Below are 14,326 nucleotides of genomic sequence, written 5' to 3'. Positions count from 1 at the left end.
GCTCCACCTAGTGTCAAAAATTGGAACCTGTTTTTGTTCCATACAAACAGTGTTGCCAACAGTTGTAGAAGCTTACCACCAGAGTCAACTTTTAAAACCACCAGAAAACCACTAACAAAAATTTATCCCACACTTAAAATCACCAAATTCACCACTAAAAAAATATTGTTTATATTTTATTGTAACCTAAAACAATTTAATCATCCAAAGATGTAACTCGGCAACGATAGAAAATTAAAACAGACAAAACATTACATCTGTTTAGCAATTCATCCGACCCGATCCGAATCCTTCACAAATTATAATCGGCGTAGTAGTTTCACAAATTGTTTAGTTACGCATTTGACCAATGAATGAGTACTTAATATAATTATATAGTAGTCGTTCACCTTTTTGTTTTGTAGATGCTTTTTTGACATTCCGTGAGACTTCAAATCTCCATAGTAACTCCTTAAAGTTGTACCACAAAACTTACATTTCGCTACTTGACCCGCAGTACTTTCAACATTTCGCCACTAAATAGGGGACTTAAACCACCAGTATTAGTGGAAAATCCACTAAGTTGGCAACACTGCATACAAATCTTAGTATACGCGCTCTCATGTGAGTCCGTAAAAAAATTCACGAAAACTCGCACTAAGCACTCTGATCAAAAGATTGTGAAGGAATAAGTACGTCGTCCATGTAAATAATCGTATAGTTGACCTTCGACAAGATTTTATTCATTGTTCGTTGGAACACAGAAGGAGCGTTTGCTAATCCGAAGGGCATCCGTTTAAATTGGTACTGCCCATCCGGAGTTACAAACGCAGTCTTGTTTTGGGACTTTTCTTCTACAGGTATCTGGTAATAGCCAGACGCGAGGTCCAAGCTTACGAACAGAGAATTACCAGATAACCTGTCAAGTTGATCGTCAATGATAGGTAACGGATAGTGTTCCTTCTTAGTTTTATTATTTAATGCACGATAATCGACGCATAGCCTGCTTTCGCCAGTCTTTTTCTTCACTAGTAAGACAGGACTAGCGTAAGGCGAATTTGACTCACATACAATGCCTGCATCTATCATCTCTTGAACCATAGATTGGACTTGCCTACGCTCCGGATATGAGAGTCTATAAGGACGGTAAACTACTGGTTGCGAGTCATTTAAATCAATCTCCATTTGCACTACATCAGTGTACCCTAAGTCTTTTAGGTTTTCCGAGAAACATGTTTCATATCTTTTGAGTAACTCTTTCAGTCTATCAACTTCATCTTCACTGAGTTGTTTGCCATAATTGAGTGTAAAACTAGGGTCAGTTTCGTCAAAATTCAATGAACGTATATTTAAACAGTCATTTGTACATACAGCTCGCGTAACGAGTGTGCCCTTCTTTAAAGTAACTGAACCATCACAAAAATTTTGAACTAATATTCGACTATTTCCATTTTCTATGTCGTATTCACCTGGCATCAAATAATATTCACCTTTTGGCGCACCACGTAAGGAACCACTAACACGAACCACACCTGAGTAATTTATTGTTGAGGTACACGGTAATGCAACCATTTCCTTAGGTGGTATCACAATATCGACCGTCAAACACAACTGTAATTTAAAAGTATGATCACGGGCAAATATCAATGAGTTTGTTGTTTTCATTATAACTATACCCGGTTTCTCGGTAAAACTATGCCCTACTAAAACAGAATATTTTATAACCGTATCATCAACGATATACGCATTGACTTCCTCCACAATATTTTGAATCTCGATGTTAACGTTAGAGACGCCTAACGGTATTACTATACTATTACCTATACCTCGCATACTCGGTAAATTCTTATCAGACCATGTGATTCCTAACCTCATTGCCTCACTATGACGGATCAACGTACATTGGCTACCCAAATCTACGTAACCTTGTATGACTTCTCCATTTAGCTTCAAATACAATAAATACTTGCTATCGCCTGAATTGTTCGTCTCAACACGCATGACATCTTTGTCCTTGGGTAAATCATGTTTGTTTGTCGAGTCAGAAGGCAACCTGGGACAGTTGATAGACAAATGGCCTAATCTGGTGCAAACGTTACATTTTAAAATCTTTTTTGTGCATCTAGAACTAAAGTGTCCAGGTTCATTGCAGTTAAAACATACAATTGGCATATTATTTTGGGGTTTGGGGGTTTTCGTTTCATTGCTATTTGGAGTCTGCCTATAATTATTGTTGGATAAGGAAAAGTTAGTGACGTTACGTTTATCAAAATTTGTTCTAGGCCGGTCAGGTTCACGAGACTGTTGCTTGATTGATAAAAAGTATTTTAAGACTTGCTCCGGTTCGTTACATTTTGCTGCCTTCGCGCCTAGTCGTAATGACCTATCCTCAATTCCATATAAAAGACAGTCTACCGCACGTTTACCGGCTATTTCACATCGATTTAGTAAATTAATTTTCTCATAATAATAATGTTCTAAAGAATCGTTGAATTTAACACGTTTCGATAACATCTCGGTGAGTAATTCGGCATAATCGTCGCTACTTGGAAATGATTCATGGAGTTTAGTTTTCCACTCGGACCAAGAGTAAGACATGGATGGGAGGGCCTGATACCAGGTCTTTGCAATCCCTGTTAGTTTTGGTAACGCATAATGTATTATCTGGTCATCACCCCACCCATAAAGCCTAGCACACTCATCCACTTTGTTAATCCACATAAGTATGGTCTGGTTCTTGTTCATGGGGTCGAAGTCCGGAATCACATTACCCAACATAGGAAATTTATTGCCCTGAGGTCGATTATTCGTTAAGGCTTCCACTAAACTGGCAAAAAACGCTTGCGTGTCATTATTAAGAATATTAGGGGTACTCACATGACTCGGCGCTGGAGGTGTATGTCGCTCACCGCTGGATTCACCGCGGCTTCGCCTCCCACGTCTCCTACTCTGGCTCCGCCTGGTCCGATGTCGACGATTTTCCTCGTAGCTGCTGCTCCGACTTCGATACTGGTCACGACTGCTACTCCGATGTCTCCGCCTCGAAGATAGTTTAGGAGTACTGCGGGCCACACTGTGCGCACATTTCGCCGAAACATCGCTCGATCGCTGCTTTCTATGTCTCCGCTCGCGATTACTACTTGAACGAGATCTTGAGTCTCTGCTCCGGTTACGTTGGCGTTTACATCTATGGCGCTCGCTAATGCCGCTAGTTTCCTCCATTTTTACTCAAAGTATACTCGCAATCTCCGTGCACACCAAAAACACGTGGTTGATTTTTAAGTAATTTCTTCAAAATCGTGGGCGTAATAGGCTTATCCCACTTCTGAGATGAAGGATCAAAGGCCTTATCTCAGAAATCAAATCAAGGATCGTAGAGATATAAAAGGATTTATTTCGAAACAACTGATCTGTACAATCGTTCAAAATGAAGTGGTCATCTTTTTAATGTCAAAATGACAGCTAGACATCTGTCATAATGTTACCATAGCTAACTCATATTCGGTATTCAAATATAATCGGATATATTCTACTAACGTCAACTAAAGCTGCTAAATCAAATATTTATACTCTATACACTTTGCGCAATATTTTGTGACAGTACCCGCGTCTTAAGTAATAAACCTTACATTATGTACTCTTCTTATGTACTCCTGTAATGTCATCACAAATCACATTAAATCCTATCACATATATACTTTATGAGTCTATGGCAAATTGTAAAAAAAAACTTTTTTACAAAAAAATTTAACCGACTTCCCAAAACACTAAAAAGGCAAAAAATAACTAATTTTAGGTGCATCGGCCTAGAAGTCGGTGTCTTATCAAGGATGTGCCTAAAAGTTAATTTTGCCACCGACTTCTAGGCCGATGCACCTAAAATTAGTTATTTTTTGGCATTTTAGTGTTTTGGGAAGTCGGTAATTTTTTTTTGTAAAAAGTTTTTTATTTACAGCTTTTCAGTGATACAAATAGCTGTCACTATCCGTATAAGTAGAAAGTTCTCATCAATACAAATATTTTAAGCCCAAATACGAGGTATTTTACATATTCAGTTGTCGAGTTCCCTCGACCTTCTCTGGTCTTCATCATCAGGTCAGCTCCAAACCTTCACTGTTGCAAAGATCTCGTCAATACAAATATTATAAGCCCAAACACGAGGTAGTTTACATATCCAGTTTTCGAGTTCCCTCGACCCTCTCTGGTCTCCATCATCAGGTCAGCTTCAAAACTTCACTGTTGAATAGTGCTTTCAGGCATACATCTGAGTGTCAACTTTTTACCCTATGTTTGCCTACAACTTTGGAAGGTTGCTCTCGATTTCTCAGGGTTTCCATCATCAGATCCTGACCTGATGACTATGGGACCATCTGGCAGCTATTCCGCGTCGAACAAAAAAAGAATCACGTAAATCGGTCAATAAACCTCGGCGTGATCGATGTACATACATAGAAAAAAAATAACCTAATCCATTTCGTGGTTTAGTCACAGGTGTAATTTTTTGTTATCATCATTTCCCACTAAGATATCTTTTTCATGAGTCTGCCACAGAATGAAAAAGTAGCCAGTCCGTCACTGGATTGCAGTATTTATATAAAGCATTCATGTCATGTCCTTGTCATTAGATACACAATCGCAAAAACAACGTTTGTAATAATTATTGACATAAGGTTGAATGCGGGCAATTAAGTCACAAATATGAGGCAGAAGCTACGTTAGGTAGCGACGCGACGGCCGACAGAACAGCAATTAAAGCAAATAAATAAGTGCTCATGTTCTGGGATTCAGTACATACATATGTATATATGTACAGTTTTACATAGCTGACTCCAGTATGTGTACTGGGGCCACGTCACCGCCCATTATACGATCGGTTTTGGGTGACAGGTTCCTTCATTTTTAGGAAGCCATGAAAAATTGGTACATTCCGGCTGTCATTTGAACATCTTTTGTAGTCCGAAAGCCAGAAAGTCGGACACCCAGTCTTACCAAAAGGAGTCAGGTTGATGAGTTAAGGAAGACAGGCGCTCAATGTGGCGCACTGGTACTCAGCTGCATCCGGTTAGACTGGATGCCGAAATAGCTGGTGAAAGAAGAAGGTGATTAGTGTGACTACGTTTATGTGTCTGCGCACTGTGTCCTCAGCCTGGCGATTGACATTGATTGTTGATAGTCTGTTGTTGGTTGTAAACGAGCTATGAATTTTTCATGTTTCTAATGGCCTTCAGCTATAGGAAAGGATAGAGCTATATCTATAATTTTATACTTTGCAACTGTCACCATTGCAAAATAATAGACCGTCAAACAGTTTCCTTGAAGTGTTTAAAATGCAGGTATATAAACTAGATTCAGTTTCTCTATAGATAGCTGCAGGAGCACTGCTTGAGTTTTTGGATACATATATCATAATTAGCTAAGCAGTTCAATTATATTGTGATAAAAGATGTCTCTGAGGTAAAATTTTTAGATGTATTAAGTAACATCACACTTAGTTAGAAAGTTTACTGCAGGCAGGTCAACAGACTTTGGTGAAACTTAGCAGTGATACATTTTTCATCAGAGTAACAAATAAGGCAACATTAATTACGCTGTAACCCACGGGGATGAGCTAAACATTATTAAATTAAAACATTTTGCTACCGCGTATAATATAACACCGAATCTCATACAAGTTTGTCATATTATCGTAAATTAATTTATCGAATGGTTTTTTTTTATTCATAAAACCTTACCGCTGACTTCGGGGTCCGCGCTTTTATTTACATGTTTTTACATAATTATAATTTTCATAAAACCTTACCGCAGACTTGGGGGTCCGCGCTTTTATTTACATGTTTTTACATAATTATAATTTTCTTCGTCTTGGCGTCACAAACTTATATGTCTACTGACTTCTAGTCTTAAGACTATGTGAGTCCATCGCGTATTCATGTATCTATTTTAAATATTTATATATATATATAGAATTTTTATTACACAATACTTAACACTATACACATGGACTTAGGCAACTTAGTTTGACACGATTATGGGACAGGAACGGATTGGGGATTGGTCTCATTTCCCACTAGCGACTAGGGACTGCGAGTGCTAGTAGGGCTAACATGACAGTAGTGGAGTCGCGATGTTGCAGGCCGTCTTGAGGTTGTATTTAAAATAGATTAAAGCTAATCATTTATAAAATACATCATCCTCAACAAAAACAAAATCAAATTGCGTTTGAAATATGAATGCATGATCACATGTTAATTTCTTGGATGGTAGAGCTTCACAACAAAGTTGTCTTTTAAATTGATTAAGTTGTCGCGAATTTGAGGGAAGATGTAGGCGTGTAAAGAAGACGAACACATGAAGTGCAGGTGTGTGTGTGTGCAGGTCGGAGTCGGAGTGCGCGCGCAGCGTGGCGCCGCACGTGCGCGTGCTGCGGCGCGTGGGCTTCCTGCGCGGCGCGGCGCTGAGCTCGCGGGGGCGCGCGCGGCGCCTGGCGCTGCGCGGCTACCACGCGCTGGCGCTCGCCGCCACCTCCCTCTACGTGCTGCAGCAGGCAGTATACGCGTACCAGGCGAGTCTACTCTAACTACTGCTTCCTGCGCGGCGCGGCGCTGAGCTCGCGGGGGCGCGCGTGGGGCCTGGCGCTGCGCGGCTACCACGCGCTGGCGCTCGCCGCCACCTCCCTCTACGTGCTGCAGCAGGCAGTATACGCGCACCAGGCGAGTCTACTCTAACTACTGCTTTCTGCGCGGCGCGGCGCTGAGGTCGCGGGGGCGCGCGCGGGGCCTGGCGCTGCGCGGCTACCACACGCTGGCGCTCGCCGCCACCTCCCTCTACGTGCTGCAGCAGGCAGTATACGCGTACCAGGCAAGTCTACTCTAACTACTGCTTCCTGCGGGGCGCGGCGCTGAGCTCGCGGGGGCGCGCGGGGCGCGGCGCTGAGCTCGCGGGGGTGCGCGCGGCGCCTGGCGCTGCGCGGCTACCACGCGCTGGCGCTCGCCGCCACCTCCTTCTACGTGCTGCAGCAGGCAGTATACGCGTATACGAATGGGCATTAGACACGTTATTTATAAAAAATAATGACTTTACTCAGACTTTACACATTGGAAATTACATATTAATTAGGATTAAAATACTCATCGGTTGGAAACTATTTAATAATTGGTACTCTAAGATTTAACAGTTACAAAACTGATTCAAGACGTAAGGTATGGTGGAAAGAAGAAACGAAGAGACCTAAAATTGGTTAACCAACCAAAAAAAAATTACAAATTCTGGTCGTACAGCTCGGCGAGTTCGACACACTACTGTAGATGTTTCTGAGAAAGTCCCAATGTGCAGGAGAGGGGCGACATGGACAAACTGTCTCAAGTGATGTTCCTGATGCTGTGCCACATGACGTGCGTCGTGAAGCAGATCGCGTTCCACGTGGACGCAGACCGCATCGACCGACTGATCGCGTCGCTAGACGGTGAGCGAGCGCGCGGCGCAGGGCGCGTGCGAATGCGAGTGCGAGTGCGAGTGCGAGTGCGGCTACAGCGCGCGTATGTTGCAGAGCCGCTGCTGAACCAGTGCGCAGGCGAGCGCGGCGCGCTGCTGCGAGGCACGGCGCGCGGCGCGGCGCGGCTGCTGCGCACGTACGCGGGCTGCGCGGTCGCTACTTGCGTGCTGTGGATCGTCTTCCCCGTCATCAATAGAATCCAAGGAATCTCATTCGAATTCCCATTTTGGACTGGCTTTAGTTACGACCACAACGCTGTGTAAGACCTTTAATTTGCCGAAAATAAAGTATTAATACCCCTAAAACCCAGACTGGTGCGTCTCGACTTACTGATAGTATCCACCTTCAAGTCATCTCTTATGGCGCATAAATTAGTATTTAAGAGTTTGGGTCCCTTTGACACCTAACTGAACTGAACTATCTTCGCGTTGTGGTTGTATATAAATCATGCCGACAAATAGGTAAACACTGACATTATCAGCGGACGGACGGACAGACAGACATGGCGAAACTATAAAGATTTCTAGTTGCCTACGGAGCCCTAAAACGTTAGAGAATCTCTGAATGTTTGAACAAATCTATGTTTGTGGAACTCGACACGGTGTAGTAAATAACAGAACGAAGTCGGTTAAGAAACGTCCTCACTTATAATAACAAACAAATTTTGATTTTAATATAGCAGTTTGTCGGCGGGGTTAAATGTTAACCAAGCATTTCACGCACTAATCATTTAGAAACATGCGCACGGATCATCATCTCCCGAGCCTCTTCCCTACTATGTTGCTATGCAGCTGAGTACCAGTGCTTTACAAGCAGCGACTGCCTGTCTGACCTCCTCAACTCAGTTACCTGGGCAACCCGATACTCCTTGGTTAGACTGGCGTTGGACTTGTTGGCTTCTGACAACCCGTAACGACTGTCAAGGATGTTCAATGAGAGCCGGGACCTACAGTTTAACGTGCCATCCGAAACAAAGTCATTGGTGTCTAAGATTTACTTATAAAATAAACATGCGCAAGGATATGATGGAATGGTTTCGCGTGAGTTCGATACGCACTTTGCCGATTTCCTTTGATTTTAATAAAAGAATCAAAAGAAGGAGTAACACCGTATGTCCCTCCGTATTCAGGTTTACCTTGGTGCTGCTCCAATCGTTCTACTGCACTAACTTGGTAGCCATCGGCAACACGTCGATGGATGCATTCATGGCCACGATTCTCGATCAATGTAAAACTCAACTGAGAATACTGCGGTATGTCGTCTTCTGTTCTCAATATGTTAGTTCTCACAAGCAGCATGATTGCATGATGCAAATCTGACCACAATTGCAGTCGACTGGCGGCTGGTCACGAATGGCAACACTTGTAATGATAAAATAAAAATTCGACGAACTATAACATGAACGTCATTAATGAAGAGCTCGTGAAGACGATTGTTTTGTTAATAACTAAACAATGGCTTCACTTGTTACTATGCATGTAACAAAACCTTGGAATCTTAATTTGACCCACTTTCCGGTCTTGGATTAGGACGCACACGCTTTGTGTTCTGATGTCAATACATGACTAGCTAACAAACGTCATTACAAATCCACTAAGGCGGCCTCCCTAAGATGGCGGACTGACTGTTTGAAATCCTCTCCTATGATGTGGATATCAAATGACCCTTTCATTTGATATCCACAGATTTGCTGTCAGAAAGAGTTATGCCCAATTCGTCATTTTAGTGAGTTGGCATCCATAAAAACGTGTCCCGATTTGTCATTCGATAAAATATTTTATTTTGCTTAGTCTCAATTCGTCATCCGTACTTTATTTTGTAAAAAGTACTGTCAACAAGAAAAGCTTTACAATATTGTAAATATGTTTTTTTTTTTTTAATTTATGTTGCATATGTTTTTTTCCGAATATGGCAAGACGCTATTAATAAAATCGCGATTTCAACGGCGTCACACAACGCACGGCCAAAACCAAAATACCAGGATCGCATAAATCAGATGAGTAATATACCAATCAACGAGTGTCCATGGAACTGCCCACCATGTACTAGGACCGCATAACTTACAGGAGTATAGCAGTTAAGAGTGTCACGATTTTAAATTACGATATATAAAATCAGGTAATAAAACAGAAGCCTTTTGTTTTCTAGAAAGAGACAAAATATAGAAGAAGGGACAAAGTATGGTCCGGTTTCTATTGTTTTGTGTAAGTAACTATTTACTATTATCGGTATTAGCAAAAACACATGTGGTGTAAATGCATTATTAGTTGGTTGTTGAGTTAGTATAAATGAATGTTTGCATGTGAGTTAGTAAAAATGAATACCGGAAAAACAGTAAATAGCACAATTTGCGACCAAAACTTAAGCACATTTAAATAAATAAAATAAATATATTTTCTTAATTGTGTATGGACGGTAATTGTCTATTTCACCACCACCCTAAAGGTAGACTGGTAGAGAGGCGTTAAGTCCGCCGTTGTACAATGTGTAAAAATTATTTTAAATAAATAGTAAGAACAAGAAGTTTAAGAAGATAATTGAACTGAAACGTTCTGTTTATACGAACAAGGTCCAATTAAAAAAAAACTGCAGTATGTGCAACACAACTGCTGACTAGATTCAAATTATTTTTGTTTGTGAATGTTTTTATGTATACAATCTCTTTGATAGTTATGGGCTCCTGGTACTTTTGTTACCGGTACAAAAAGTATCGAGTCACATTTTCGGGTTTATAAAATGCCCATGTTTATGCCCATTCACCTGTGTTTTAATGTAAATTTTATTATTTTATTATATTTATATGAGAGCTATTAAAACCTTTACCTACATGGAAGCTTTTCATTTAAAATTTCTTCTAACACTTTTATTTTTGACGGTACTCTGCTACGTGAAATTTTATTTATGCGATTGACGAAATGAAACTCAAAATTTTAATATTAAATTATTTATTTTGCTCGAATGACCAATTGGGATTTGGTGTATGGAAAAAATAGTTGGTGACCAATATCGGTACTAATGACAAATTGGGAATAACTCGTCAGAAATACCAAAAAAATGGTCATGTACCTGAAATCCAACATGGCCGCTGTCCTGAGGCGGCGGATTGAAATGCAGACCTAGGATTTATGTATAAACGTATAAAATAAAAATGTTTAAGGAACACGCTTTTCAAAATTTTAGAATGATTCGGACATTTAGTTTGATGAAAGATAGCGTGGAGCGTTTATGTAATCTTTACTCTTTTTAGACAAAACGCTCCACGCTTTCTTTTAGACTACATGCCAAATAATGTTGTTCATTGTTCGGTTTACTCGAATTCCGTACGTCATTATAGGGATCTAGCAGAATACCAGCGTCAGGTATGCTACCTGACACATGCTAAGCTGGATTTCAGTCATTCGGTGCAAATAATAATAATTTCTGTTTGCATTTTATGTTTCTCTTTTTACCCACCATTTGTTTTTTTTATTTCTTATTGTGTATCTTTGTTGTCTTTCTGTTTGTGTTGAATAAAAGTTTTATCTATCTTATTTATCTAACCACGATATAGTTGGGAAAAGGCTCGGCAAATGATGACATGAACCTTAATTATTTTTTACAGAATAAATTTTGAGTCGTTGCCTGAGAGAGCTAGAGCCTTGCATGTGGAATCCGGAGAAAATTATGACACGATACTTGACAAATTATTCGTTGACTGCTTGGTGCACTACAACAAGATAACCGAGTAAGTGGCTCCCAATGCGCCCTGCAGTGTGAGGTAAGCGGTGTCTGACCGAGCCTTGTGCAGGATGTGCACGGAGCTACACGACGTGTTCGCTGTGCCGCTGCTCGTACAGTTCGGCGTGGGGGGCTGGATTCTGTGCATGGCCGCTTACAAGATAGTCAGCGTGAGTATGTCACATTGATCGTCACACTCATCGATTGTTGCATAATTTTGTATTGGTGTGTTATTTCAGCTCGACGTGCTCAGCATCGAATTTGCGTCCATAACATTATTCATCACATGTATTCTTATAGAGCTCTTCATATTCTGCTATTACGGGAATGAAGTCACAGTGGAGGTAATTGGTAATTTTGATCGCAAATTAGTAATTAGTTGGTCAAATATGAGACAAATAAACTGTTTTGTCAGAGCGAGCGCGTGTCGCAGTCGCTGTACAGCATGGAGTGGCGACGCGCGCGGCTGACGTTCCGGCGCTCGCTGGTGCTGGTGATGGAGCGCGCCAAGCGGCCGCTGCGCCCCGCCGCCGGCCGCGTCATCCCGCTCTCGCTCGACACCTTCGTCAAGGTGCGTCTCTCTTCCACGTGTGTTGTCGCTGTGCAGCATGGAGTGGCATCAAAAAACCTTCCACATGAACAACTTTGCTCTCTCAAAAAATACTTAAATTTTAATATAGGATTTAATTGTGTATTCCTCCTTATACCGAGTGTGTCGTACCTAATCACATTAAGTGAAATACGTTATTACACTGCAGCACAAAGAAAAAATAAAATACGTAAAAATAAAAAATTTCAAACAAAGTAAATAGAATAATATGTGCGAGTATTAGAACACAATAGGTATAAGAGTCAGTCATTACAAACAACGGGAATTCTCCCTTGAAAACCGACAGCTGTCAACTGGTCAAAACATTCCATACTCCTAACTTTATCTCTAATTTTATCTCTGCTTTACACATAATGTTGTAAATTATGAAAACGAAAAATGATTCCTGTGGCTAAACCACTGGATGGATTAGGTTTTTTTGTTTTAACAATTCGCCATAGAATATCATAAAGTAAAAGTATAAGTGATAGGATTTAATGTCGTTAGGTATGAAGTACCCGATATATATCTGCCTACAACTCGCCTAGTTGCCAGACTTTCTGGCTTTGAGTTTCCGTTATGACTGGATGACGTTCTTAACAGCCGTGGCCCACCAATTCAACATGACATGACGGCGACGATGACGGTGCCCGCGTGCATACTCTGATTGAAATACAGTCACGAGGATATTGCAATGTGAAATACTTGTTTATTTTTGTTTTCAGATTTTGAAATCATCGTACAGTTTTTATGCAGTCCTTAGACAAACTAAGTAAACGAACGAAAAAAAAGTAATGAAGTAATATTATCATAAATTGCAAAAAAATAATTGTATGTTTATCTGTTACTAATCTATTAAATCATGTTTTGAAATACTTTTGCCTTTCCTTAAAAAAAATACTGAAATCTTGCTTATCACTTTACGTGGACTGGCTCATGTGGCCCGGGAGCCGGGTAAGCGAGACGCAACTAACCGCACATGTTCCTCTCAGTAATGATGTAAATATGCAATATAGTGTAGGTATTTACAAAGACCAACTGAATATCAAAATGAGGGGTATATATGTCCCTGCCGGGGCTGCGGGATTGTTCGAAAGAGTTACCGCGACCCTGGTACATAAAAGGCCTACGACGGAATACTACTTCCTCATCACTGATAACCCTCAGAGAGAGGGGTCATTATTTGATGATTTTTGGCGTCGTTAAAAAAAGGTGTTGTTAATACTTCTATCTGTTATTTTTGGCAAGTAAATTAGTCACCCATAGTTTATTAGCACACAATAAACACCTCTTCTTTCTCCTGCCCTGTTCCCAATTTTACTTAGGGTCGGCGCAATATGTCATTCTCTTCCATTTTCCCCTGTCACTCGTCATACTGACACTCACTCCCTTCCTATTCATGTCATCTTTCAGGTCTTCCTCTTCCTCTCCATCCTTATCTACATTCATACTTAGCACACACTTTGTTGCATCCCTCCTCATTACATGCCCATACCTTGACAATCTTCTACTTCTCATCTTTTCTGTAACTGTCGCTACTGTCAGACTTCATCTAATGTAAGCACACAATAAACACCATACAACACAAATAACTAATACTCTGAAATAAATCAAGATCGACCACATCAAATTGCCTGTGCTACACACCATCAATATACACATTACTATACCGACGCATCCCAGTGGATGCTGTTTACACTGATTTTAACAAAGCATTCGACAAAGTCGACCACTCTCTTTTACTCGGAAAACTTTAACTCTTTAGTGTAGGAGGTTCAATGATAGCTACAGCCTTTTTTATCGTCCTACTTCTGGGCACAGGCCTCCTCTTACACAGAGAAGGATTGAGCGTTAATCACCACGCTTGCATGGTGCGGGTTGGTGAATTCAGACTATATAGACCAGGTTTCCTAGAGATTTTTTCCTTCACCTTTTTTTCAGTCTAAAGTGGTTCAAATAATATTTAGTTAATATAGCCATTCAATGGTTTCAATAAATGAGCATCTTTCTCACCCCTGTTTAGAAAGTTCCGGAGTACCGCTAGGTTCCCGCTTAGGACCTATTATACTTTTTAATATGTATTTTAAATGTCATAAGATCATGTTTCAAATTATCAAAATTTTATTTATTATTGATGATGTTAACAAAGCTGTTGCTTTACTGACGGATTTTTTTTTGTATTCTGTGAAAACCCTGTCCATGTTCTATTCGCAAATGATCTTCAACTACCGATTTTATTGTATATTATATTAACGGAAATGTATGTAATCTGTCATTGTATACAATTCCTAGGAAATTTATGAAATTCCTAAAACCGCCCGGAAAAGTGTTAAATAAATTACATTAGACACATTTCCTAGGAAATCTATACATTTCCTAAATAATAATCGGTGATGTATGTTTAAGATATCAGGGGGTAAGCGGGGGATAGCGGAGCGAGGGTATTGCATTATCCGATCGGGCGCAATGTTACCTGATTGAAGCGAAGCATGCAAGAAGGCATGCAGCATGGAAGCAAACATGCAACATGCGGCAAGAATGGCTTCTGT

At 40.6% G+C, this 14,326-nt stretch overlaps 1 protein-coding gene across 1 annotated transcript; it reads left to right on the top strand.

Moving 5' to 3' along the window:
* Positions 1–5,422: 5,422 nt before the first annotated feature.
* LOC124630837 (odorant receptor 4-like) lies at positions 5,423–12,553 on the top strand. The gene is made up of 10 exons (XM_047164859.1): positions 5,423–5,433; positions 6,355–6,541; positions 7,312–7,441; positions 7,526–7,730; positions 8,601–8,723; positions 11,073–11,195; positions 11,259–11,358; positions 11,428–11,532; positions 11,604–11,759; positions 12,503–12,553. The coding sequence occupies exons 1-10, from the start codon at positions 5,423–5,425 to the stop codon at positions 12,551–12,553; spliced, it is 1,191 nt and encodes a 396-aa protein (XP_047020815.1).
* The last annotated feature ends 1,773 nt before the right edge of the window (positions 12,554–14,326 follow it).

This window comes from Helicoverpa zea, chromosome 1 (assembly GCF_022581195.2).
Source record: "Helicoverpa zea isolate HzStark_Cry1AcR chromosome 1, ilHelZeax1.1, whole genome shotgun sequence".
In the NCBI taxonomy this organism is placed as follows: domain Eukaryota; kingdom Metazoa; phylum Arthropoda; class Insecta; order Lepidoptera; family Noctuidae; genus Helicoverpa; species Helicoverpa zea.
This window is presented reverse-complemented; position numbering and strand designations above follow the sequence as displayed.

Excerpts from the sequence above, each read along its gene's own strand:
- LOC124630837 (XM_047164859.1), top strand. Across the intron at positions 8,724-11,072 it reads ACTCAACTGAGAATACTGCG|AATAAATTTTGAGTCGTTGC; the intron begins GTATGTCGTCTT and ends TATTTTTTACAG. Across the intron at positions 11,359-11,427 it reads CCGCTTACAAGATAGTCAGC|CTCGACGTGCTCAGCATCGA; the intron begins GTGAGTATGTCA and ends GTGTTATTTCAG.